At 34.6% G+C, this 27,794-nt stretch overlaps 1 protein-coding gene across 6 annotated transcripts in view; it reads left to right on the top strand.

Moving 5' to 3' along the window:
- The window catches only part of LOC100876622 (fatty acyl-CoA reductase 1), a 57,823-nt gene extending 30,450 nt beyond the window's left edge, over window positions 1-27,373 (top strand). The window contains exons 1-7 of one of the 6 annotated variants that reach the window (XM_012289044.2): window positions 1,465-1,650; window positions 17,201-17,251; window positions 22,444-23,057; window positions 23,414-23,662; window positions 24,254-24,603; window positions 24,947-25,543; window positions 25,863-27,373. In XM_012289044.2, the coding sequence (XP_012144434.1) occupies window positions 22,845-23,057; window positions 23,414-23,662; window positions 24,254-24,603; window positions 24,947-25,543; window positions 25,863-26,004 (1,551 nt within the window). In that variant the 5' untranslated portion in view covers window positions 1,465-1,650; window positions 17,201-17,251; window positions 22,444-22,844 and the 3' untranslated portion in view covers window positions 26,005-27,373. Of the gene's footprint in view, window positions 1-1,464; window positions 1,651-12,098; window positions 12,294-17,200; window positions 17,252-22,443; window positions 23,058-23,413; window positions 23,663-24,253; window positions 24,604-24,946; window positions 25,544-25,862 lie in introns of those variants that run through there. The other 5 variants (XM_012289039.2, XM_076535705.1, XM_012289040.2 and 2 more) reach the window with 5 other exon arrangements.
- The last annotated feature ends 421 nt before the right edge of the window (window positions 27,374-27,794 follow it).

Genomic DNA, 27,794 nt, shown 5'->3' on the forward strand with positions numbered 1-27,794 from the left:
GGCTTTATAATTTAAATGCAGAAATTAATGAAGTTGCATCAATATTACATCAGTGACCCGCCAAACAATGATAATTTAAATTTGTTTCATTTTACATTATCCCATTAATTATTATTCTCTTTTATTTCAAAATTGCACGTGTTTTATAGGTTTGAGTCATGGTTGATCTGATACTATATTTCTAACAACCCACGTCAGCAATAAAATACGATAAAAAGATCTTGCTTATGTAAACATTATTCTGATTGCTATGAAAATAACATCAAGTATTTTTTAACAAAAATATAGCAACGACTATTTATAATCTAACCTAACCCTGATTAATTAACTACATCCTAATTTGGTGTAAATCTCACCTAACCTAAACCTAACTGGGTAATATTTGAAAATAATTCTTTATAATCGTTGGGATTTATCAAACCATTGACCACCGAATTTTGGGAGATTTCTATCTCAATGAAAATGGTATACTTACGGTACTGTGATTTTTTTATTCGGAGTTATAATAATAATTCGTAAAATATTCATATTTTATAGAGGTTAAAATAAATATTCAATTTGAATTATTATGTAGTTTTAACACCCTGCAATGTTGGTGACCCGTCCAGCTTTCAAGACGATTGGGTCATCGATATATTTTCATTTTTTAACATTCCAAACAAATTTAATTATCGCCTCGGATATTTATGACTACTCAAAAACTGCTAATTATAATTTGAACGCAAAAATTATTCATCATGAAATAATCAATAATCTATAATACATGAACATGAAACTGAAATTCTCGAAAAGGAAAGATCTGTTACTTATAACCAATAAATATTAAACATCACAAACATAAAATACAGCGGTAATAATCTTTCCTAATCGATATGTTTCTTTCTCTAGTGTAAGCAATTATCGTGTGAGCAATGTCCAATTGCTAAAGTAGTAATTTATGAAGAAAATATCGAGATTTCATGTGCAAATACCTACATAAATAAAACGAACTTTGGAAAAGCTTTGAATTAGTAAATACACGTTTTAATTAATACTCGTTCGAAAGGTTAAACAAAATATTGCATATGTAACAGTAAGAAAACTGTATAGATCTATGTTTATTAAAAAAAATGCATTTATACATTTACAACAGTGATCATTTAAATGAAAATTAGTAATAATTGTAGCTAACGAGTACTAAAAACTAGTAAATGAAAAACCATTAGACTGCTACATTTGTTGCAACTAAATTACTATATGTAAGTGACTACGATTTGTTTATACCGGCGGAATAAATTTAAATAATAATTATAATTATACATAATGTTATTGACAACAAGCACAGCTACGTGCGTTGATACATAATTCTATCGTAAAAAAGTGCGTTGACGTATAATAATAACGGAATACGTCGTAAGGGTGAAAATACGACGAAAAGCGCAGAGAAAGGTGCGAAGGTACCTAGTAACTTTTCACGGGAAACAATTGTCCTGCCTGGGGGGATTTGGCGGTTGCCCCAAGATGGCGGACACGGTTGGCGTGCGACAAGCACGAGCTGAAAAGTGCCGAGAACGCGAGAAATTGACGATTCTGTGTTAAATTGGTTACGCGAGTTTCATTCGTGGACAGCTGGAGGATCGTCGACGAAAAAGCCAAGCTCGGATAATATAGGTACGTGAGAAATCAGTGACACGAAACAGTTTTCTCTCGGTACGGGGTGAAAAGCCGCGCCTACTATCGTGCATCACAATGTCATGGGATGCGATTGAAACAATTTCTGTTTCACGGTTTCACGAATGGGCGAACGTTGCCTCGTGTCCATGGATACAATCGTTTAAAGAATGATTCTTGACGAGAAGACTCGCTATCGCGTTATGAAAATTCCTAGCAGGAATATCGAGGTTGATACGTGAAAATCGAACGGTCGACTGGTACGGCCGACAGCCCGTCTCGATTATCGTTTCGTAGATTTTCCTTGTTTTCCCGTTTGATAACAGAAACTGTTTCCGTTCGACTGTCAGTGAACTTTTACGATTCTATTCGATTTTGACTGTAATAATTTCCCGCCGTACCTGTGAAAGATAACGTGAGAAAGTCGTTGTGTGTCAACTGCGGCAATTTTTTATCCCGATCCCTGAACATTTGCAAAGCGATATGCTCGAACCAGTGTCTACTTTCTCGTACACGATAATTGCATTCCATCATCAAAGAATCTTTAGATTCTTCGATTCTACATTAAAGTCGTTGATTACCGCCGCTTTTGACGCATTGTCTCGACCAGTGTTGGGTGTCGCGTGTATATACGTGTGGGTGCGTAGCTTCGTGTAGTTGTATGTGCGCGCGTTTCTCTGGCGTGCGCAACATGAACCCGCATGCCGGTTCATCGTGTAAAATACTCGTGATTAATAATTTTGATACATCGGGTTTTTCAACCGTTCACGTGTATGACCTATGAACCATCTACATTTGGACCTGCACGTGTAATGATATGTACATACGTGAGTGAGTGTCCTTGGTTAGATGAGTAGATTTTTGTAACACGTTGACAATCTTATGTAAGAATTCGAAGATCGAGACGCGTGTGTATGTAAAATATTCACCCCGGTGTAACGTAGGCTTTCCTTTGGGTAACAACTGTAGGGGGAGGAAGATCTCCTGTCACTAACTTCCGATTTTAGGAGATTTGATACGCAAAATTTCTAAATATTTGATACTAATTTTTAAATATAAAATTTCCTAATTTCTATATTATTTAATTTTTAAATTTCGAAATTTTTAATTTCCCAATTTTCAGATATTAAATTTCCGAATTGAAAATCTTATATTAGTCCAAATTTTAAATATTCCGTTTCATGAAATCCTTAAATTTTTTCTGACTTCTCAATTGTCAAATTTTTAGTTCATATCCTTAAATTTTTTAATTCCAAATTGCAGTTCTCAAATTACTATAGTAGTAGAGGCGCTACTACCGATATTTTATGGGTATTTAACAATGTATCGCTAATGTTGTTAAAATACCATTAACGCCAATGAAAGTGTTGAGAGAGCAAAAATTGTAATTTTACCGATTATATCAATTAACTAAGCTTAAACTTTACACATAATCTAACCTAATTCCAATTACGACTAATCAGATTTGAATGATAAAATTATGAACTATGTGTTCAATTCTATTTTGAACTTGTGTCGTACAAAGAATACAATATGTATTAATAAGGCCGTTAACCCGTTAAAACTGTCTCACCCTTATTAGATTAACGCCTTAGTTACTGAAAGCGACAGTAAGCTCGTCGTAAAAGGTTTACATCTCGAATTAAAAGGTTACATAATTACCATTTTCAAGTGACGATTAAAAGAACGTTTCATAAATAAGTGTACCTTACTACAAATTAAGTGTCACGAAGAAACTTAATTAATTTGACATACAAGTGTATGGAACGTCTTCCGACAGAGACGACCGTATTAAGCGGGTTAAATTCTATCTAATTTCGCATTGTATTATGAAAATTAGTTGTAACCGAAGAGTTCCATCCGTCTGAAGTATCATGCACTAAACGAATGTATTAGGATATTGAGCAAATTGTCGCATCAATTATGATTGTGACCTATCTATGACCCGATGTAAGCCACTGCAGGGTCTCATGCATTCTTCATATTTTTTATAGAACTATTGTGGGATGATTCCATAGATTTGTTGCTTCTAGATCCTCACACTCCTAGACCCCTATATTCTTCGAGCTGTATATTTCTCTATTCTCAAACACCTCCATCTCCAGATTCCTATACCCTCCATCTCAGATTCCTACATTCTTCAGTCTCCATATCCCTACATTCTCAAACTTCCCGACCCTTAGATTCCCATACCCCCTTTTTTGACGGCGGGGAATTGCATTTACGCACTGATCACGCCGGCACCGGTCAACTTCGTGTGAGACTCCCTACGAGCAACGACCTCCCGTAGGACTACCCACTAAAACCCCCACCCGGGTGCGGATTACGATCGGCCATCACGTCAATCGTCTCCGATTCACTCCGATCATCTCACGCCTGGGATAGGTTCGATAAAACAACTGCATCCTCGATTCTGCTTATTGTGTCCGGGTGTCTTCCGGTATGCTCTCCTTAGGGTTTCGTGCAAAACCTTTCTATTCATCCCTATATTCGCGCTGTTCTTAGCTGTCTAAAATTTTTACACGCAACGTGCGTCGAATTCAACACGCGTGAAATGCACTGTGCGTCGAATTCTATCGTAACGCGTTAAAATTGTTGCGCGCTGAAACCGTCACACGTTGACGTTGTAACGTGCGTCATATTTGACGCACGTCATATACAATGTGTGTTAAATTGTGTGTGCGTTAAATTCGTTGAAAACGTACGTCGAATTCAACATATGTCAAGGATAATATGGAATACAACTTGCATCAATTTCACTGCGCGTTAAATGTACCGCGCGTCGATTTTGACGCGTGTCAAATTCAGCTTGAGTTAAATATGATCGCGTCTCGAGCGTTGCAAGTAGAATTCGTGTACATTCGAAGTCACCCTATATTTCTAGACCCTAGATTTCTTCGTTTTAGATTCCTATCTCTGTGACATTAGTTTTCCGTCTCTCTGGATCTGTAAATCTCCATATTTCCAAGGTTGATAATATTATTAAGGCTATAATGGGAGTGATCGAGGTCGAATACGTGTACACAACGCGAAATGTTATCATTTAAATCCATTTATCTTTGTTTGAACTTCTAACCGAACGTAATCTCGGTAGATTTTTGTTTTAATTTCAAACTGGGTTTTGTTGTATCGTAACAGTTGTCGAACAAAATGAAATAAATTTAAATATGTAATAAAATTTCGTGTTACTCTTGAGTTAATTTTGCGTCAGATTCCTAAAATTAAGATTTTTCAGCCTCGGACACACACTGCAGACTCTATCTTCGTTTTTATGTATAGCATTAACGCGTGCACACATTGATTAGTAGATGCACTTATTTACATCCATTAACAGTTTTACTACAAAATAATGTACAATTATTGCCACTTGTCGTGCACATAGTGGAAACATTAATTAAATTGTACACTACTAATAAGGTAGGATGTCGCTTATCGAATTATGCAATCATCGGAAAAAATAAACGATCCTATTTTCATTTGCAAATTAATTTTTTGAGTTGAACAGAGAACGATGTTCGAACGGCACGCGAACGAATCGTACAAATTTGAATGGTACGATTCACGGGACGATCGAGGAAAGACGGATTTCCAAAGTGTGCTGACGATTTTGATTTCTCGCCCGGAAGCTTTTTATCTGTACTCGGTAAATCCGTGGAATGTGATCAATACCGTTACGCGCAAAAGGGTTGTCTTCTTGACGAGGGTTCCCGGGATTGGCACGTTCACTCAACGTGATATCCTTAACCCTTCGAGCACGATGAACCCATACATATGCGTTTCAAGACGTTCATCCTATCGTGACCAAGAAATTGACACCTTTACGACAAAACAGTGCAACCTTTGTCCTATTTAGCTGGTGATGCAATGTAAAATTCTTCAAATCTGTACTGTAACGTGGTAACATGTATGTTACACGTGACTCTAAATTATAAGAACTTATACGCCCGGATTTCTATATTCCTAAGTCTTTGTACTTCTAAGTACCTATATCCCTAAATTCCCTGATATACCTTTTGTCGATATTACTAGCTCCGATATTTCTAAATCCTGATTTCCCTAAATAATTACATCTCGAGGCAATTTTATGCACCCCTCAATTTCTACACCCTTGAACAAAGGTTTCCAGGTCCAAACAGCTCTAAACCATTGTACTTTTAAATATTACATACATAATATTTAAAGTATGCGTAAGACATTATTGACATACCAAACTTAAGATACGTATTTAAAAATTGAAAGTTTACAGACTGCTTTGTTTATATGCCCCCTTAAATTTCGAATTCCAAAAGATGTTATTGTACTTCGATAATGACGCACATAGGCAAATTATTCATACTTATTCATATTGGAAATTTTGTTTGATGTACCTCGTGCTAATGGCTGGCAAAGAGATATAATAGAAAAATTGATTTTTTAAGTTTTATGTCATCGTCGTGGAACGGAATAATTAGGTATATCGATGATCAATTTCTCGGGAAAAACGTACGCACGAGCAAATATTTGAAGCAGGTACAATGCTTTTTGCAATATTGGCCCGTATTTGCTCGGACTTCGTTCGGCGTTTTTCTTTCTTTACTCATTATCGCTTTCGAGTCGGTATTACCATAGCGCGGTGATTTTCTTTTACGATTACCTTTGTCGAATGCAATTACACGTTATTGCAAAGAGCTTGGGATAAATTTAGATGGATCGAATTGCACGGGGTAAAAGCACCATCTATAACGTAATGCATAATAGATAATATAAGTTATTTAAATCCGAAACGCCTGAATTGTTCATTTTATTATTCGTTCTGCTGTTCGGCTGACTCGACATATGTGCTTTTATCTATCACTGCGCAGAATTACACTTTATTCTTCACCTTTCTATGGTTACTTAACTTGATTACGACCGTCGCTTCTTTCGAGCATTACATTAGTTATTCACACATTGACTGCCACGTCACTCATTTGTCAGCGACGCTTGAATTTCCATAGGAATCCATTATCCATATTATTAAGAATTCTTTTGCTCGCCCACTTCAACTTAGAAATATGCGTGTTAAGTCCGGTAAACTCTCTATATCGTAACCAATAAACATCGGGACTAGTGGGAGCGAGGTAATAATGCTCAATTTTACTATACGGATCTATCTAGTTTTGTTTAAACACCACTTAACCTAATTTCAAATCAAGTCTAATTTCTGAATCATTAACAAATTAGGTTAGTCAGATCGATATAAGGTTAGTTTTATGTTTAGTCATATTGTTAGCTTAGCTTCTGTTATGTTATATTGTTAGACCGAGTTAAATTTGGTTATATTGTTACGTAAAGTTATACCGGCGTCCAAATCTATCCGATACAATTTTATCGGAATTCAAATTTCCCTCTGTTTTCTACTTTTCCGCCATTATTTAGCCAAATAACCTTCGTCAAATATCGACGTGTTAATGATAGTGATGCTACCACTAGTTGCGCGTTGAAAGTGATCTCGTTCTATGCCAGCCTTTTTCGTACCATTATTCTACTTTGCTGAATTTGAGGACGAAACGCAAAAATCGTATGCTATTAGTTTCAATGCTTCTTTGCGATCGTGGTTTTACACGTGGTAGTGCCTTGAACGTGCGATTGTTTCGTTAAACGACGGGAAGAAAAACGGCCAGAAAAGAACGCGCAGCAAACTGTTGACTTTTCAGCCACGTTGTTTCGTAAGACACGATCCCTCGAGATTCTTGGTCCTGACCGACCTCCAACCGGGTAAGCTCACAATGACGTAAAAATATTGTTTATACAGAATACGTTGCCATTCTATGTCAATATTTATTATTCATAAAGTATCGGTTCAAATATTTATCTTAATTAAATAAAAAATTAATCATTTGCAGAGTACGTACTTCGCGATACTCGGGATAATGTCAAGTTGTTGCATGTTAACATGTTCCGTGCTGTGTTAGGTCATTGATCATTCGTGTTCAACCTTTTTTATCTCAAAATCCGTCAATCCGATTTTTATCAAATTAACTCCTCAATTGTATTTTGTATAAAATATTTTGCATATTTTTTTAAGTTTCATATTATTACAATTTTTATATTAGCATATTGTATATTATACGGAATTGCATGTAATTATCTTTTTAATTATTATGCGAGTCTAGTACTTTCAATCGTAACTATGTTACCAAGAAATTTTGTAGAGCATCAAAAGAATCACGAAAGATTTTATGAGAAATACAAATGAGTCGTGAATGCTTATTTTCCTTCATTAGATGCCGCCCCTATTTTCAATCACGCTCTAATAAACTAATATGTACTGCTTCGAGGCTCTTTTTAGTAATCAATGATTCAATGTGGCTTCATATTGATTTATTCACATATCATTTATATATTTCATTTCTGCCTGTTATTTCATTAATTTAAGTATAATTTACAAAAAATTATATCTCATTAAATGTAATGTTTGTAAGCTTGAAATTGCATATATTTAAATACTTGAACATTCAGATGATTGATTACTTGAGGAAGAAATAAATTAGTATGTTAGACGTATTCTTTTTAATACTTAACGTTGCGTATACTCTTCAACTTGAACTTTAGGTCTAACAATAATTTGCATAATTAAAGGTCGTTGATTATAAAATACTCAGAACATTTTATTTGTTTTAATATTATAGTTAGGAATAGTTTTGACTGACGCATCTGAATTGTACATCACGAGGTTAACGAAGGATACAATATCCTCCCCATTCCGTAGCCAGATCCTTCTAGAATACCCTTATCGCTTCGTTACGCACCATCATGATGTCATCGACCATGAGACACGGCTTCGGCCATTTTCAAGAAAAGTATCGACCTCTGATCAAAACAGACTCTTAAAACTCGTTGTTGTTAGCTTTCTGTTACTACTGATCCTTCCCTAGAAGGATAGCTTCTCCTTTTCATAGCTTTATACTATTGTCATCTTAAAATCTCTGAGACCCTGAGAAAGTCTGCGGTACGATGACCTTGACACGTGTACCAACTTTGTACATGTTTTAACATTAATAAGTATGAGTGCGTGCTGCTTAAATGCAAATAGCGTTTGACTAATTTATTAATTTATTTTCTGTAAACAAGTTTTTATACTAATGCATTGAATTTGTCAAACAGTTTTTCCGCTTTCTAAGCCATTACTTTAAAGACATTTGGATCAAGGCTGTCCAGCGACTTTTTAGACGAGAGTGTTCGACGAAAGTAAAATGGATGCAATCGCTGACACAACCAAATAGTTAGAGCAATATGGAGTTAGCTCATTCTTAAATATTTATTAACACTCGCAATTTTTACATATTCTCTTTCGTCATTTAACACTTTTCGTCACAGTGGTCGTGATTTCAAATTTGGATTTTAAGATTTGGGCTTCAAAATATGACAATATTTGGACTTTCAATATTTGATAATATTTGAAAATTAAGTACCCGAATTTTGAAGAGGATTTTTTATTCAGAAAACAGTGTATAAACATTAAATTGTGTGTTGAGTCAACATGGAACCAGCTTCACCATCCAAAGGTTACGTTGTACAGTGGTTAATTCGCTGTTTGTTCCAACAAAGAATTTTTTTAAAAAGAATATCCACGAGTCATTTATACATTCCTTTTTCTCGAACTTGACTCTTCAAAATGATGTGTCATAAGTGTCATGACACTTCTTTGTCATCAATCAATAATATATACATGTTATTCATATTAAATGTATTCAAACACGACTGAAGCCGTCGAATCTGCAAAACAATGCTATTTCTTTTATTTTTTCATCCCTCGAGACGTCGACAATGCTGAACTTTTGTGTCATAAAATAATTAAGATCAACAGTGAGCTCAGAATTTTATTTTTTAAAAACTGTAGAAGTTCGTTTTGTAAAAAATAGCAGGAGTCGATTTTTATTATTTTTTCCGGTCATATGCCATAACAAATCATTAAAATTCATGAGGGTGTCGGTAGGTTGTCCTCGATGCGTGATTTAATAAAACACATTCGATTGGATGTAAAATTATTGTTCCTTTATATATCTGACATCGCGTTCTCAATTTAACGAGCATCAGTTTTCTACGTTTCGTAGCCAGAGTAAAAGGGATCAAGGTATCTCGAGTACAATGGCAAACATTACCAAACGATTGTTTCAATACATAACATTCCCTATATGTAGCTACCAGTTGCATAATGGAAAACTTTATGAAAACGCTTACACACTCTGCATACCAATCCTTTCGGTCCCTTTCCACCCGTTCATCTCGCCAGCATGTCACATCGCGATAATTAAACATTTCAGTCTCGGTAGCATCTAGGGCACGGGTTACCATCTGTGATGGAGAAAATCGTTGAAAAAAATATTGTAAAATCGAATCTTCGAGTATAAGTGCAATTTCAAGATTTTAAATTTCACATTTACAAAGTTTCAATTCTCAAGTTTTCAAATTTATAAAGTTTCACTTCTCACGGTTTCAAATTTCGAAGGTCCCAATTTCCAAATTTTCTAATTCCCAAAGCCCCAATTTCCAAATTTTCAAATTCCCAAAGTTTCAATTCTCAAGTTTTCAAATTTCCTAAGTTTCAATTATTAGTTTTCAAATTTCCAAGGTTCCAATTTCCAAATTTTCAAATTTCCAAAGTTTCAATTATCAAGTTTTCAAATTTCCAAATCCCCAATTCCCAAATTTTCAAATTTCCAAAGTCCCAATTCCCAAATTTTCAAATTTCCAAAGTCCCAACTCCCAAATTTTCAAATTTCCAAGGTCCCAATTCCCGAAGCCTCAATTCCCAAATTTTCAAATTCCCAAAGCCCCAACTCTCAAATTTTCAAATTCCCAAAGCCCCAATTCCCAAATTTTCAAATTTCCAAAGTCCCAACTCCCAAATTTCCAAATTTCCAAGGTCCCAATTCCCGAAGCCCAAATTCCTAAATTTTCAAATTCTCAAAGCCCCAATTCCCATATTTTCAAATTCCCAAAGTCCCAATTCCCGAAGCCCCAATTCCTAAATTTTCAAATTCTCAAAGCCCCAATTCCCAAATTTTCAAATTCTCAAAGCCCCAATTCCCAAATTTTCAAATTTTCAAAGTCCCAACTCCCAAATTTCCAAATTTCCAAGGTCCCAATTCCCGAAGCCCCAATTCCCGAAGCCCCAATTCCTAAATTTTCAAATTCTCAAAGCCCCAACTCCCAAATTTCCAAATTTCCAAGGTCCCAATTCCCGAAACCCCAATTCCTAAATTTTCAAATTCTCAAAGCCCCAATTCCCAAATTTTCAAATTCTCAAAGCCCCAATTCCCAAATTTTTAAATTTCCAAAGTCCCAGCTCCCAAATTTTCAAATTCCCAAAGCCCCAATTCCCAAATTTTCAAATTTCCAAAGTCCCAACTCCCAAATTTCCAAATTTCCAAGGTCCCAATTCCCGAAGCCCCAATTCCTAAATTTTCAAATTCTCAAAGTCCCAATTCCCAAATTTTCAAATTCCCAAAGTCCCAATTCCCGAAGCCCCAATTCCTAAATTTTCAAATTCTCAAAGCCCCAATTCCCAAATTTCCAAAGTTCCAATTCCTAAAGTTTTTAAATTTAGGTTTAATAGTATAATTATTTATTGAAATTCAACGAGTGTTCATTTGAATAAGCACCATTGGGTTTATTAACAGTTTTACATATTTGTTGAATGATTTGATTTTGTGTCACAATTTGGAAGACTTTAACATACAAAGGAAAGTTGCTAATGCTACTATGAGTTCTGTGCTGCGGGGATTCCTCGAATATTAAAATAACCTATTAGTTTAGGTAATCATTGGGAAAGTTTGATTTATCGAGTGAACAATTCGAAATTGATTCAGTTCAGAATTGTGTGAAAGTTTAGTGCGATTAACTATTTCTAGTTTCTCTCGCGAGGTGAATACACAAAGTTAGTTCAGGCAGTTTTCAAATTTTCGTATTTAGAAACTTAGAAATGCAGACACCAAATTTTCAAACTCAGAATGCAGTCATGAAATTTACAAATTTCTTGCAATTTTCATATTCTAAGTACTACAATATAAAAATTGATGAATTTCTAAAAATTTTCAGATCCGTCAATTTAAAAATTTGGTTTTCTCAGATTTAGTTACCGATCTGTTGTTAATCTCGAGTCCTGACACGTCCTCAATTTGCATTAATAATCAACACGATTTGAAGTGACGAAAGCGCTAATGATTTACGTATATTCCGATTCCAAATTCCCTGTTTCTTTTTCGTAGGAAATTATCTATTGCCCAGTCGTGTTAATGATCCCTCTCCACCTGGCATAGGAAAATAGATCATTAAAAAGAAATTAAATTCAGTGTTTCAAAGTTCAATGAAGGATCAATGTGTAATTGCTTGTAAATGTGTGAATAAACTGAAAGGAATGGTGGGAGAAGTTGTTTCTACCTCTCACAAGGTATAAGGAACTCTGGTTGGCCACAGGTAAGCTCAGTTCACCTTTCGTTAGTTGACTCGTCTTTTAAAAGTGTCCGGTCCACATATCATCCCTTTAGTAATCATCGCCACGCGTTGTCGTACGTGTCGACCTTCACTCGCATAATAGTTCTCTTCGTTTTCCATCAATTTGTCAAACATTTCTCGAATCTGTACTGTTCTTTAACGATTGGATTTTTCTACTTGTTTCGGTGAGTTTCGTGTTCATTAAATATAATGTGTTGTTGAAGTGATTGGAGTTTGGAAATTTGAAGAGTGAATGTAAGAAGGCATTTTTTGAAAATTTACGAAAGGGTGATCATACGAAAGCTGACGCATAAAAGTATTGCTATAATTTTTGGTAGTTTTTATGAAAGAAAAATTCTGATTTTGTCAAATAAATATTCCGATTACATGTTTTATTAAATGAAAAGTGGTTTGGGTAAATTCTTACAATTAATCAGATGATAACAGAGTTTCTCTTATGAAGCACTAAGCATTTAACAAAATAATAACTTGCAGTTATAAAGTAATTTGATCATCAGTTTCTCATGTACTCACATATGTTATTTATGTACTACATATGATATTCATTAGATCGTTTATAAATCAAACCATTACATCGCAAACTTTGTTCTATGTAACTAACAATTCTTTAACGTGTCGAACGGCACTTTACGACGATATCTACTTTTTCTAACTTTGCACGGAATTATAACCTGTCCCAGTTATCATAATCACTGTACATGCAAAAATTAGTTTTGTTATCTAATATCTTTTGTAAGATAAGAACGAACCATGCAATGTAAAAAAAAATTACAATCATGGTTCCATGGTTTCAAATCATAAGCTGAAATAAGGAGTAACGTTCATCCTCGTTAAATTAACTGTACCGAGACCTCGTTACGTTACACGGGCCAGCAGGAACACAAATTGGTGTATAATTTCACGAATTGTACTTTATTTCAAGCTAATATGTACTTTTGTATGTACAATGTTCCGAAACGTCGTAGTTAGTAAAATTATACCGGTTGTGGCTGGCAGTGCAATAAACAATTCTATGTGCGAAAGTGAATAAAAGTGTAACATTTTTAACTTTGCTTCGGAGACAATTTGTTTGAGTACCGATTATTTAGTTTTTAGAAATTCAGAAAATTTTTGATACTTTCGAAATTTAATTCTGAAATTTAGGACTCTTCAAATTTTTAAATTTTGTTATTGTCAAATTTTTAAATTGTTAAATTGTCAAATTCATAAATTGTCATATTGTTAGATTGCCAGATTGTCGAATTGTGAGTTCATCAGATTGTCGAATTATCAGATTGTCAGTTTGTTAGATCGTCAAATTATCAAATTGTCAAATCATTACAAGGTTAAATTGTCAAATCGTTAAATTTTCAAATCCCAAATCAGCAAATTGTCGCTTCGTCAAATGGTCAAATCATTGCATCACCAAATCGTAAAATTGTCAAATGGTTAAATTTACAGCCTTCTAAACGGTGTACGAATCTCTCTGTACTGCCAATTACAATTTCCTGTGTAGCAATAGAAGAAGAGACAGCTGCATTAATCGGTGTCCATCATTGATCCAATGTCAGAATTCCGTACATCTACGTACCTAATTCACTCTGAAATTAATTGGACGTCTGAAGACGTCTATAACTCAGGAATGGTGCAATAAAAACGTAAAGAGACATCGATCCATTGTCGAATTTTACGAAAAATACTGGAAAGCGTGTGTTCTACTTTCGTCTGTTTCGGAAAATTGCCAACGAATGGCAGAGATGCAATTTAAATCTCGTTAAATCTCCCTTACTGTTAGAATTGCATCTTGTGTACGAAAAATATGAATGCTGTTGTGCTTTTCTTGTTTTCCTCTCGTTCCCTTTCTATGTTAAACTGTGCCACAAATGCTTGCCAATTTACCGTTCTTTTTCGGTACTCGAGTAATTACCATATAATTGTTGCTTACTACCTAAAGATCGCTTTCGCGAGTTACATAATTTTACTCATTGAATTTGACTTTTCGAACGACATTGTTCTCTTATCTGTGTCACGCTTACCGTGAAATATTGCTGGGGTTTTTGTTATTGTTATTGCGTAATATTGGTTGTTGATATGGGGCGGAAATTAATTTTATGATGCGATGGTTTAACGGCGTTACGCGTTGTCGGATACGAGGACTTCACATTTTTAACACTGTAAATTTAGAAACTTTTGGTGCTTTAGGGATTTTCCTAATGCGATTTGGAAGTTGAGAAATTTTTTTTATACGAACATTTTGGAATTTAGCAACGTGTTAATGTAAAAGTATACAGATTCCAAAGTTAGAAATATAGAAATTTAGAGGAATTGAAAAATTCAGAAATTTGCTGCCTGAAAATCTAGAAATTCAGAAAACAAAAAGTTTGACAATTTTTAAATATCAAACTTTCAAAGTATACAAATTTATACCAGTAATAAACGCGATTTTCAACAAACTTTAACGTCGTAATTTACCATTTTACGTAAAAGTTTTTCGGAGAAATAATAAGTAAACATACAGCGTTTGCATTGCAAAAGAAACATTCGTTGAAACAGCCTGTGTAAATTGTTTGATTTTTCTCGTCACATTAACGATTTTGTGGTCCATTCGGCAAATATTTCGAACTAGCTGGTTCATGCGGTTTAGTGTTCATTTTTCTTTGGAAATGGGTTCTCAAGGTGACATATGCTAATAATGTTGGAAACGCATTTTGCGTCGAATATATACCATAGAGAAATATGCACATTTTTTGCATCCTTTGGAATAGTTTCAACGTTAGTAGCTCGAGAAGGATGAATCACGTGGCTTTTTATTGTAGGATGTAAGATAGAAATTTTTCAAGTTTCTTAAGGTAAAATTGGCACATTTTTCAATTTCGATGCTCCACATATTAAATTTTCAAATTTCGAAGGTTAAAATTACTGAGTTTTCAAATTTTCTATTTTTCAAGTGTCCGAGGTCCTAATTTTCAAAGTCTCAGTTCTCAAGTTTTCAAATTTCCAAGGTCCCAATTTACAAATTTTCCAATTTCCAAAGTTCCAATTCCCAAGCTTTCAAATTCCCAAATTTTACAATTTCAAAAGTCCCAATTCCCAAGCTTTCAAATTTCCAAGGTCCCAATTTACAAATTTTACAATTCCCAAGCTTTCAAATTCCCAAAATCCCAATTCCCAAGCTTTCAAATTTCCAAGGTCCCAATTTACAAATTTTCCAATTCCCAAGCTTTCAAATTCCCAAAATTCCAATTCCCAAATTTTACAATTTCCAAAGTCCCAATTCCCAAGCTTTCAAATTATCAAGGTCCCAATTTACAAATTTTACAATTCCCAAGCTTTCAAATTCCCAAAATTCCAGTTCCCAAATTTTACAATTTCCAAAATCCCAATTCCCAAGCTTTCAAATTCCCAAAATCCCAATTCCCAAATTTTACAATTTCCAAAGTCCCAATTCCCAAGCTTTCAAATTCCCAAAATCCCAATTCCCAAATTTTACAATTTCCAAAGTCCCAATTCCCAAAGCCCCAAATTCCAAAGTTTTAAATTCCCAAAGCCCCAATTCCCAAAATCCCAATTCTGAAATTTTCAAATTTCTAAAAATAGAAATCCCTACGTCCCAATTTTCCAAATCCCCAAAACTCCAAATTCCATTTCCAAACCCCACGTCCCAGATTCCCAAATATTAAAGTAACATTCAGTAGCATAAGAATTGATAACGCGCGAAAATTTGAATTAGAATAAACGTCTTAAACGATTTCGATATCCGTTTAAGGCCGAACAAATTCCACAAGCAGCACTGTTTTCGTGGCTTGGTTTGTATTAAAAATTCCCGTCCATTTTCTAACAATTATGCAACTCTGTTTTCACGTTAACACTTAAACAAGATATTTTGTCAGACTGCTTAATTGACAGTATTATAATATCGCGTCATCAATAATATTTTGTCGACGTCGGTTGTAATCGTGTGTACTCGTTGATTAATACGACGTCACGAATAATATGTTTCAACAGCGCATTCAGTTTCTTTTATAAATTTGTTCAGTGACGAAATCTACGAGTCACAGCTACCATTCAAGGAGTGCATTGCAATGTGAACTGCAAACACTCTTCATTATGATTTTAATGTCACAATTAATATGAGGTGAATGTAATCAATTATTTTTTTTCTCAAATTTAGAAATCGTTCGAGAACTTGTAATTTTGAAAATTCCTGCATTCTGCAATTTTGACGATTTCTAAATTTCGAATTCGGGAATTTCTAGATGTCCAAATTTAAATTTGTTGAGACGAATAATACTAATTTCAAAGATACTAATAATGACAAATTTTGATTTACAACATTCGTCAGTTGAAATTTTTAACGCTATAGCTACTAAAACCGCTCCACAAGTTTTCGACTGTAAATTACACAATTTGCTAAGTTGCGTTTCTTGATATCTTCGTTGAGTTTCGTAAAAAATTAATGCGATTTTATAGCGGTTTGTTTATTCATTTTTCAACTTCATCTTTAATTTTAAACAAAGCTTAAAACGTTACATAAAATTATACACTTGTAGCTTTAGCGTTAAATAATTATCGTCTGCGAACGTTTCGAAGCTTTGAATTTTGTTTTCTGAAAAGCGAAATATGTCATTCTTGCACGTTGAATCAACTCGTGGATTTCTGGGACACCTGGTAGAAAGATCGGTTGTTCTTTTCGACTTGTTACAATCTTACAAAGTATGTCAGAGGGTCATCGGCTTCCGAATTGTAATGCGAGTATGATCCACAGGATGAACGTTCCTTTAACATCATACGAACGAAATGTGCGTCACGGAATTTTAATCATTCCCGTACTGCTGTACTGTTACTCGAAATTGAAGGATTTGATGAATCTCCTAACTGTTCTTCGGCTTCGATTCGTTGTGGACTCTCGTTGATCCCTTTATCAGGCATACGTAATTAACCCAGTAAATGCTGCATCATTTTCATGTGTTCTGCGTGCAACATATCTTCGGTAATCAGCATAATTCAGAAATGAACGCGAAATATTTATTTCTTGCCATCAGATCACTACTTTTTGATACTTAATTACAATTTATTCAATATTATTTTTCAGGGTTTAATTGTTGACAATTTCCCAAGTTTGGAAAAATGGAGATTTCGAAATGTGAGTATTTGAACATTTGGAAATATGGGCTTTTGGAGTGGAATCATTTAGAAAACTAAATCTTCCTAAATTTCGAAATCTGAATTTCTAAATGTAGAAATTTTGAAGCTTAGTTTTCACGGGTCTACGATATTGAATAACCCGAGCTTGACGAATTGGTTCAAATTTGAATTTTCACTGTTTTTCATAATTTTGTCACGAAAACTTTCAGTATTGTTTGACACTGATCGTTGCCAGTTGGTATTTCTCGGTGAAAGTTCGTGAAACATTCGAAAGTAAAAGTAAGTTCAAAGTGACTGTCAGTAAAGTTCAAGTTCACGGTATTCTTTGTTGAACTTTATGGAATGAACTATAATAAGGTCGTTCACACAGTCGTTAACTTGTATTTCATTAACATACTCGTATCTTTTATTAAAGCGATTCTTCGTGATCAGAATTTATTATTGCAAAAATTATTACATTTTTTAATATTACATCTTGTTAACAAGAACAAGTATTAGCAATTTCATACATTATCTTAATTTATGACGCAAGTGAAAGTATTCATTCCCTCGTTTTACTATCAAATCAATGCATATTCTGTTTTTCATTTAGCTTTTTCTGTGCAAGCGTCTTAAAAAATCTTGTAGAAATTATACCGATAATCGAAATACTAATTTCATATATTATGTATTTAATACAAATATGGAGTATTTGTTCATTCATACAAGAGAACGGAAATATGTTTAACGTAGTGTAAATAAAAACGTGATCGAAGTTGGTCAAATGTTTGGCTAATAACATACATGGTAAACGAATAACGAACATCTGTTATTATTTAAATTGAACCGTTGCGCGATGTTGAAATAAGTCATTTTATAATATTTAGTAACGTTTCAAATTCCAGCGTGAATTATGGGCTATCTATACTTTTTTGAAATAGCAAAAATTAGCTTTTACTCGCCTGGCGATATTCATATCCTATATGCACGTATGCGAATAAACTTTCACTTTCGTAACCAGTAATTTCCGCTAATAATTGACGTTTAATTACCGTTTATGCATTCTTTACCGTTGCGTGCTATCTGATGTCTAATTTAGCTGTTTGTATTCATCATTTTTAATTGATGCGTTCATATTACACGACAGTATCAACGGATATACATTATATCTGTTGCGGCGAATGAAACTGTTATTTGTGGATATTTTAGACGTTTATTTGAAAAGGGTTTGACATAATAGGAGTTCGACGTAATGAGAAACCTGGGAATTTTTGGATATACACTACCGTCCATAAGTATCCGGACACAAGCGAAATATGCATTCGCGTTGCATGAAAGTTATTCAAGTATCTGCAACAGTAACTAAAATCGATTTTTTTTCTGCGAAGGTCAGAATACTGGAACGTTTTTCCATTGATAATTCTCGTTTGGAACTCATATCTCGATGGAAAAGAAGCTACAGACGAACTAAACCGAAACTGTCGAGTGCGTAGCGTTACCTCCATTCTTATCTCCATTGAGGGAACCTAAACATCTACCAACAGTTTACAAACACTTGAAACATATCGAAGAACCCTCTGAATACGTTCTGCACCATAGAAATGAAACGCAGTAGAAATTAAAATTTTTTTTAGAATCGAAAGCGTTTCATTAGATTCACAAATTTGGACTTTGTACTTCTGGACATGAATTTTACTTTCACACTTCCATTGTATAATTTGTACTTAAAAATTAATTCTATTACGTTATGACACCTCAAAAAAGATAATAATTATTACAAATGATATGATAACCCTAAATACCTTTCGTACAAAGTTCAACTATGTTTTATATAACGAAACCAAGTGTCCGGATACTTATGGACGGTAGTGTAGCTAGTTGGAGATCTGGAGGTTTGGTAATATAAATATGTAGCGATCTGGGAATATGGAGATCCAAGTATTTAGGGATCTAGGAATAAATCTTCAAATTTGTGATAGCCATTTGGTCACTTGCAAATTTGAGGATACATATAGTTGTGGATTTAAGAATTTGGAGACATTAGTATTTGGGGATCTGAGAATATGGAGACCTAAGCTTTTAGAAACCTAGGAATATGGGGTCCTAAGCATTTAGAAACCAACTAGCATGGTAATCTACGAATTTGACGGCCCTAGAATTTGATCACCTAGGAATTTAAAGGTACAGATATTTGATGATCTAGAAATTTGATTTTGAGGATCTAGGAGTTTGAAATGGCAAAACTTGCATATTGATAAATCTAGGAATTTAGAGAGTTTGAAATTTGAGTAACATGAAAAATTAAGAACATTCAGACACTTGGAAATTTAAAAACTACAAAGGTTTCATGGTCCAGGAATCTGGGATTTGGAGAATTATAAGTTGAGAATTATAATATTTGGAAATAAATGAATTTCAAAATTTGGGAATTAAGTTGAGAATTTGAAAAGTTCAGAAACCCGAATATTTGGAAATAAATGTATTTCAAAATTTGATAGTTTGAAAGTTGTCCGAAGGACTATTGAGTCACATCGAGTACCATAGTAAATATATAAATTCAGCGTGGACAGTTAACACGTTAATTGAATGGAAGAAAAAGGAGAGGTAAAAGAAGGAGAGAATAATTCCCGAGATTAAGAGAGATATAGAGAAACGGAAAGGAAAAGAAGATTGTGTCAGTCAGTCGGTCGCGGTCGTTGTTCCTCGGCGTATAACGGGTTTTCATGTAACGGGGTCGGCCGAGCGACGTTCCTCTCTTTCTTCCTTGTTTCTTCGTCTGCGGAGGCCGAGGAACGAGCGGATTCTCGTGACCGTTTCGAGGCCGGAACGCTGACCTAGAATCCCGTTGAAACCGCTTCTCTGAACGCTCTAGCGTTTCCCAACTTGTGCTTAGCAGCACGTATTTCGAAAAATTTCTTCTCTTCGTAACCACTGTCATTCTTCACTTTTATTTTTATGGGGAAATTCTGAAAAAGTTTTACATACCATTGACTCTCGAAAAACTGCTGCTCTAGAAACGATGCAGCATCAATTTGACTTCTGAACCCCTGCTATTTTGTGCCCTTTGCGTCGGTTCTGAGTTATACAAGTTCGCTTAATTAGTATGTGATAACACCTTGTTATCTTCTGTTCCTCATAAAACTGTTAACGTATGATTTTGAGACAGTGAAGACCCGTAACTTTATGGTTTATTGTTAGAACGAGCGGTTCATTGATTTTTAGTCAATTAAATTTTCAGTTTAATAATTGATAATTCGCGTTTAACTCGTCATAAAATTTCCTTTAATTAAGAAATCAGTTGTAATTGCTGTGGGAGTTTAGAGTGATTTAGTATCTGTAAAATTATATATTAACACGGATAATGAGTTGAATTAATGAACGTTGACAAATCATTAAATTACATACATTGAAATTAATCTTTCACTTGTCATTTATCATTTGTTGCAATGAACAGCGAGACAAATTCGCATTAGTATTTAAATTATGGAATTATGAACTTTTTTCAATATTTACAACCAGATTTTTATGCGAACCTTTTTTCTGTAGTCGATATTTTTTTAACAGCCATTTATCAGCTCGTAATTTCCGAGAGATTCTTATTTATTTAATAACTCAGACTTAACGAAGTTGTTTAAAATTAATCTCTGAAATATTTGTTGCTTTTTATTACTTTTAGATAAGATACTCAAGATAATTCAACCTTTTTGGAAATTAGTATACGCTGGAAATGACACATATATTGCCATGCATGTGTCATACGTATATCACAACTCTTGACAACACGCGTCAAATATTACTACGAGCGATACGTTACCTCTTCTATATCGTCACTCTTGGTATATCATCACGTATATTTTCCCACGCGTCGAATTTGACTACGCGTGATACATCGCTCGTATATCGCCGCTCTTGATATATTACCATAGTATTTCGTCGCACGCCGCAAATCGTATTTCTATGCACTATGCATAATACTAAAGGAATCGTATTTATTATCATGTAATCTGTAATATGTAATTCTGAATAATTTAGAGCCACGAAAGGCATAATAAACTGTTAGATAACTTTCGATGCTAACGCATTAGTCAGTCGTTTCTACATATACTTTCTTATGTTTTGTCCGTTCCATTCATGTTATACGGTCATTAAAATATTAGGAATTTAAATAAGATTGCGCAGCAGCCAAAATTTGTGGACTTGTTCATTGTACATTTATCGATGGAATTGGCTGGCAATTTCGTTGAAGCAAGAGTCAAGGTGCCTTCTAATGTATTTACGTAAAAGGTGGTCGTTCATACAACCGTTGTTAGTCCACTTTCACGTTTCTTTTAACGATTCGAGACAAAACTTTGACCTACTTCTTATTTTTATAGTTTGAGACACTGTCGAAAAGTTGGATCTTGTTGGCACTGTGCTGGCGTTCTTTATTTAGAAGCAATTGTTCATTGATTATAGTTATGTTCAGCTATTTTGAATCATAATCTATTGTTTCTATTATAATCGTAATCGATTATTTTGTACATGTACACGTTCACCCTTAATTGTTTGACTTTCGAATGTGAGGCAAATCGCATCGTAATTAAAAGTTGATTTCGCAACATTTTATCGATGTCGGTGTACAAGAATTTAATAAAAGACTAGGTATACTCTACTGTCACTATCTGGTAAAGTAGAAATTCTTAGTACTACAGTTATCGTTTTTCACACACCTCCTATCACATATTTGATAAAAATAATCGACAATATTTCCGGTGTGTCTAGAGGTGTGTAGAGCATAGAGTAAGCGTGAGCGGTTACTGTTTTTGAAAAGTTTCGCCACTCTTGAATTTTACAATTTTGCGAAATAAAGTGTGTGGGTCGTGAAAAATTATCAGTTTCAAAAATGGGTCTTTACCCATAAATTTATTCGAACTAAGTAAAATTCTTCTACAATTATTTCAACCAATACAATATCATTGATCAACCAATGCAAAATTTCAAAATAATAAAATTTGAAAGATATGTTTTCCAGCAAATCGTCATATTCTATAATTGTCCTCGCCAAGATATCTGCAAGTCTCGTATCACTCACTGATGACATAATCAATAATTCAAGTAACCATAGCGTAAAGCGGTCAAGAATGATCACTGACTAGCACCGTACAGTCACCACACGTATCACATACTTTTATCACAGCGAAACTAACTTCTTCTTTCCATATCTGATTACAGTCAAAGTAGAAGCAGTGGTCGCAGGAGGCACGAAATGAGTCCAGCAGAAATCAAATCCATTTGTAGTCCGCTTGGAAAAACCTGGAACGGCGTGAACATTTGCCAGCTTTCGTTGCACTTTTCTCAAACTTTGTTTCCTCATCTTTGAGGAAGCTGTCTTTAATATTCCACACGATTGTACAGTGCGAACCAGGTGTAAAATAGATATCAAATACGTAGCCTTGAGATACACCGAAGGTGGCGAAGAATCGTATCAAGACCAAAGAACAAACCGAAGAACAAAGCTGAAAGTGCTTTTTCTATCCATCATCTTGAGATAGGTCCGAAGAAATTTGTCGTTGCGAGAAGTATTAGTGTCAAAGGATTATTTTGCTGTTATAAAAAAGATATAACACATTAAAATGAGCACGATGACTGGCACTCAGTGTACGTCTGTGAAGGAGTTCTATAGGGACAGATCTATCTTCATTACCGGTGGTACCGGCTTTATGGGCAAAGTACTCGTCGAGAAGTTACTCAGATCTTGTCCAGGAATCAAGAATATTTATTTGTTGATGAGACCCAAGAGGGGACAGGATGTCCAACAGAGGTTGAGACAACTACTGGATGGACCGGTAAGATGAGTTTTATTGTTCTTTTATTTATTTTCAACTCCACGGTTGAAGAACTTGATGACGGTATTTAAGAAAATTGCTGTAACTAGTTAGGGACCCGAGTGGACTTGACCTCGTCAAAATTATGGTCTAATTACTCACGTTTTGTAAAGTACCAAGAAGGATGTTCAATGCATTATTTATCTCGTGTTATTTAGCAACTTTCGAAATTATAAATTTTGTAATTTCTAGATTTTTAAATTTTTAGGAAAACGAATTTCTAAATCCTCAAAGAACCGTCAAAAAATTCCGAAAGAAGTTAATTACGGAACGATGAAGTGATAAGCGAATTAATGTATTATAATGTATGTTGACAGCTGTTCGAAAAATTGCGAAGAGACTATCCACAAGAACTGTCGAAAGTGATTCCTGTGGCTGGAGACATAACGGAACATGAATTGGGAATCTCGGAAGCTGACCAGGCTGTATTAATTAAAAATGTGTCAGTAGTTTTTCATTCCGCTGCTACTGTAAAATTCGACGAGGCCCTGAAACTTTCTGTGACCATCAACATGGTTGGCACCAAACAACTTCTGAATTTGTGTCATCGCATGTGTAATTTAGAGGTAATATTTTTCGAACATTATTCACATTAAAAACATAATGAAAATTTCAATAGAATTGTTTCATGCACAGCGATATGCAAAGAATAGAGTACATTTAAAAAATATATACAAGATTACACGATAAAGAAACAAAAATAAGTATGCTAAAATGCTGACTTAAACTTCGATACCTTCATAACTATCTTGACCCAAAACCACTACAGTTTGTGGACTGCAAAGCGAAAGTAGAAATCTTCTGTTAGTTTAAGAAATTCATGTGTTCAGAAGATACAAATCCTAATAGTTAACAGATATACTAAAATCTAACCCGAAATTAATTCGACGCCAACATCCAAGTACCAATTAATTTGTATGTTTCTGAAATGCTAGAGTGAAGCCATTCTGATGCATTGATCGAGTCCGTGGAACTTGATGAGTTATGTCTGTACCATATTTCAACCTCCTGGCTAAATTTATCACAGATAACATGCTTCAAAACCGTGTCGAAATTAAACTTTTGCTAAAATTATATTATCCGAAAGCTTTGCATATCCTGTGTATCAGATAATTTTTTCCTACATCGTATTAACTTGCATATTTTTTTCTGTAAAGGCCCTCATCCACGTGTCGACAGCATATTGTAATTGCGACCGTAAGGATGTTGCCGAAGAAATTTATCCGCTTGAAGCCGAACCTGAGCATGTGATCGCATTAACGAAGATCATGGATACGAAAATGGTCGATGAAATAACACCAGCTTTGATCGGTAATCGACCGAATACCTATACGTTCACCAAAGCCCTCACCGAAAGGATATTGCAATTGGAATCTGGTTATTTACCAGTAGCAATCGTTAGACCTTCTATCGTTTTATCGTCGCTTAGAGAACCAGTAGCTGGCTGGGTAGACAATTGTAATGGACCTACGGGACTTATTGCTGCTGTTGGCAAGGGTGTCTTCAGGTGCGATATTTTTTATTATAATAAGATGTTCTGAGCCTTCATGACATGAAAAGTGTCCTGAAAGTAAAAAGCTTTTTGGATCCCTTGAATTTAGCATTAATTTTTATTCAAAATGATAATTTATGTCAAAACACGAATTCCTTAAAAATCATTCACTACATTTATTAGGAACAGAATTGCTAACCGGCAGAATGTTCCATGAGTTATATTAGCACATGAAAGTATTAAAATAATAATAATTTGTAAATTTATTTACTAGTCATTCTTCCCATTAAAAAAATCTATAAATTAATACTTGATTATCGTGGTAGCTTGAACATAATAGTAAACGTATTTGTTGCAGAACTATGTTGTGTCATGAAAACATGATCGCAGACTTGGTGCCCGTTGACATAGTAATAAATCTGATGATTTGCGCGGCATGGAGAACCGCCACGAATCGCACGAAAACTATTCCCGTGTATAATTGTTGTACAGGTCAACAGAACCCAATAACCTGGAAACAGTTTGTTGATCTGATGTTCAAGTACACGCGAAAGCATCCACCGAACGGCGCGATTTGGTATCCAGGTGGTCGATGCCGTAATTCTGTTATAATGAACCAAATGTGCGCCCTCTTCCAGCACGTGGTACCGGCGTATATTTTAGACTTCTTTTGTCGGTTGAAGGGCAAACCGACCATTATGGTCGGCCTACAAGTAAAACTCCGTAAAGCTGCCAAATGCTTGGAGTATTTCAGCACACAACAGTGGAACTTCAGGGATGACAATGTTCGAAACTTAGAAGAACAACTTAGTCTAGAAGACCGACAGACGTTTATGTTTGATGTCAGACAAATTGATTGGCCAACGTATTTAGAACATTACATATTGGGAATTCGGCACTTTCTATTGAAAGAGAGTCCGGACACACTGCCAGCTGCTCGTACACATATTAAAAGGTAAGTTGAAAATCCTGAAGTATCTATCAAACATACTCAAATGTTTTTTTAAGGAGATATTCGATTCCAAATCTTATAAATGTAGCCAAAATTTTATTGTTCAACATATTAATTGTTTTTTTTTAATGTAAAGGGAACTTATTATTGGTCAATATATTTAGCATAATTTAGTAGTATGGTTTATGCTGTTCTTTTAATAAGATATTTTAGAATGCGAGCTTCATGCATTTATTGAGAAGAAAGAAGGTGTTAGCACATAAATTGAGCAGATGTCATCTATTAACTATGATGTTCCATAATAGATTTCATTATGTTTCAGATTGTATTGGTTTCACAAGGCTTTAGAATTCGCGATGCTGTTAGTAGTGCTGCGGTATTTATTGTTACGCAGCTCCGTGACCCGAACTGCATGTTACTCGTTGTTGTCCGTCGTGTTACGTATGTGCCGTATGATTGTTTGACGGCTCAGAATCTTGGCTGAGGATCGCGACAGGCGTCACAAAAAGCAAAAACTAATCTCGAAGCATAATCTCAAAGTGCGGATCGTACTTCGACTTCACTGCTCGCCGTTCCCAACGATAAATTGCTACGACGTTCAAACATCCCATCGGTTGGCCTTTTCGATGTTTCTATTTGTTCATAACTATTAGCCTCCGCTAGAGATATAATTCCGCAGGGAAATGTATCGATTGTCGTTTAACACACGCAAATACAATGATAACACGTACACACACACATGTATACACAGAACATGTACTCAAAGCTTCCAAAAAACTTGTACGTCGAGTCACTTTGTTATATTTACGAAAGTTAACCAAACGAGAATCCTTTCTTTGGATAATATGTCGTCGTCTTCTTGTTCAACGTACAATGGCGGGCAAAATAGGCTTTCCTAAAGAACATGGTGATGGAAGAAATTGGGAAAATTTACAAATATGGGGATGTAGAAATTTAGAATATTTGGTAAATCGGGAATTTGAAAATTTAGAAGTTTGAAGATCTGGGATATATGACGATTTGGGGCTTGAAAATATAGGATCTTGGAAATTTAGAAATTTGAAAATTTCATGATTTAGAAATTTGGAAATTTTCAAATTTGCTAGTTTGGAGAGCTGGAAATTTAGAAACTTAGAAATTTGGGAATTTGAATTTTCAAATTTAAGAATTTAGAAATTTGGAAATTTTCAAATTCATTTAATATCTCAAAATTAAAAATTCTTTTTCCTTAGTTCTTAGCCAAAGGAAGCCTACGTTGTACTCGAATGTACAGCAGTGCGAATAAAAAAGGAGGAACGTTCACGTTTAACATCGCGTTTATTATTATGAGTATAATTAATTGTCATTGTAATTGACGCGTGTTTTACGATGCCCCAACGGCATCAGTTTCGTTCTCGGACATCGATTTTTCGCATATCGTCGATTTGTAATGACGCGACGCTAGAAAAATATCTTTGACATTTAGACTACCTTAATATTCACCTTGATGTTAATTCATGGTGATGGCGTCTATTGAAAAAGATACGACGCGTTAAACTCTGTGAGCCGGCAAGTCGAACTTTTTAATCTCTGTTTGTAATCATTTTATCTAGAAGACCAAGAAGAATAGAGGATAACGTTTTACAGATTGTATAAGCAAAATTATTTATATTTCTAGTAATAATTAATGGTGTCTCTACTTTGCGCTCGTCTTTGTTCAAATAAGGTTTCAAGCTTCCAGTGAATTTTCCCGGTGAATTTGTAATCGTCCAAGATTCCATCGTTATCGAGAAAAGTGAAGACAGGTTTAATATTAATTGTAGAAATAAATATCGAAGCGATAGATTATTTATACGGATGTACTTTTACATTGCCAAACTATTTTGGTGCCCTACAATCTTCCTTCCTTTCTCATGATTTTAATGATGTTCGAAGATGATAATAAATCTTTACCTTTACTTTAAATCGTCGTTTAATCCTTTAGGATGCATAGGTCAGATTTTGAAACGTTGTCGCTTTTGAATAACGAGCTTCATTATCAATTAATGTAAACGAATCGTTAATTGTAATACAGTAAAGTACGTATACATTAAAAGAAAAAAGAATGAGAATGTGTGGACATTCTGACTTTGGGTCGAGTCTAATAAGATCGGACAATTTCGGACGGATATCCAAGATATACCCCCACGATACCTAAACCTAATTTCAAATTTGAAAATTTGAAATTCGTACATTTTTACTTTTCTGGATATGAAAATTAGAGGTTTTTAGCGGT

The sequence above is a fragment of the Megachile rotundata genome, chromosome 1 (genome assembly GCF_050947335.1).
Source record: "Megachile rotundata isolate GNS110a chromosome 1, iyMegRotu1, whole genome shotgun sequence".
NCBI classification, from domain to species: Eukaryota; Metazoa; Arthropoda; class Insecta; order Hymenoptera; family Megachilidae; genus Megachile; species Megachile rotundata.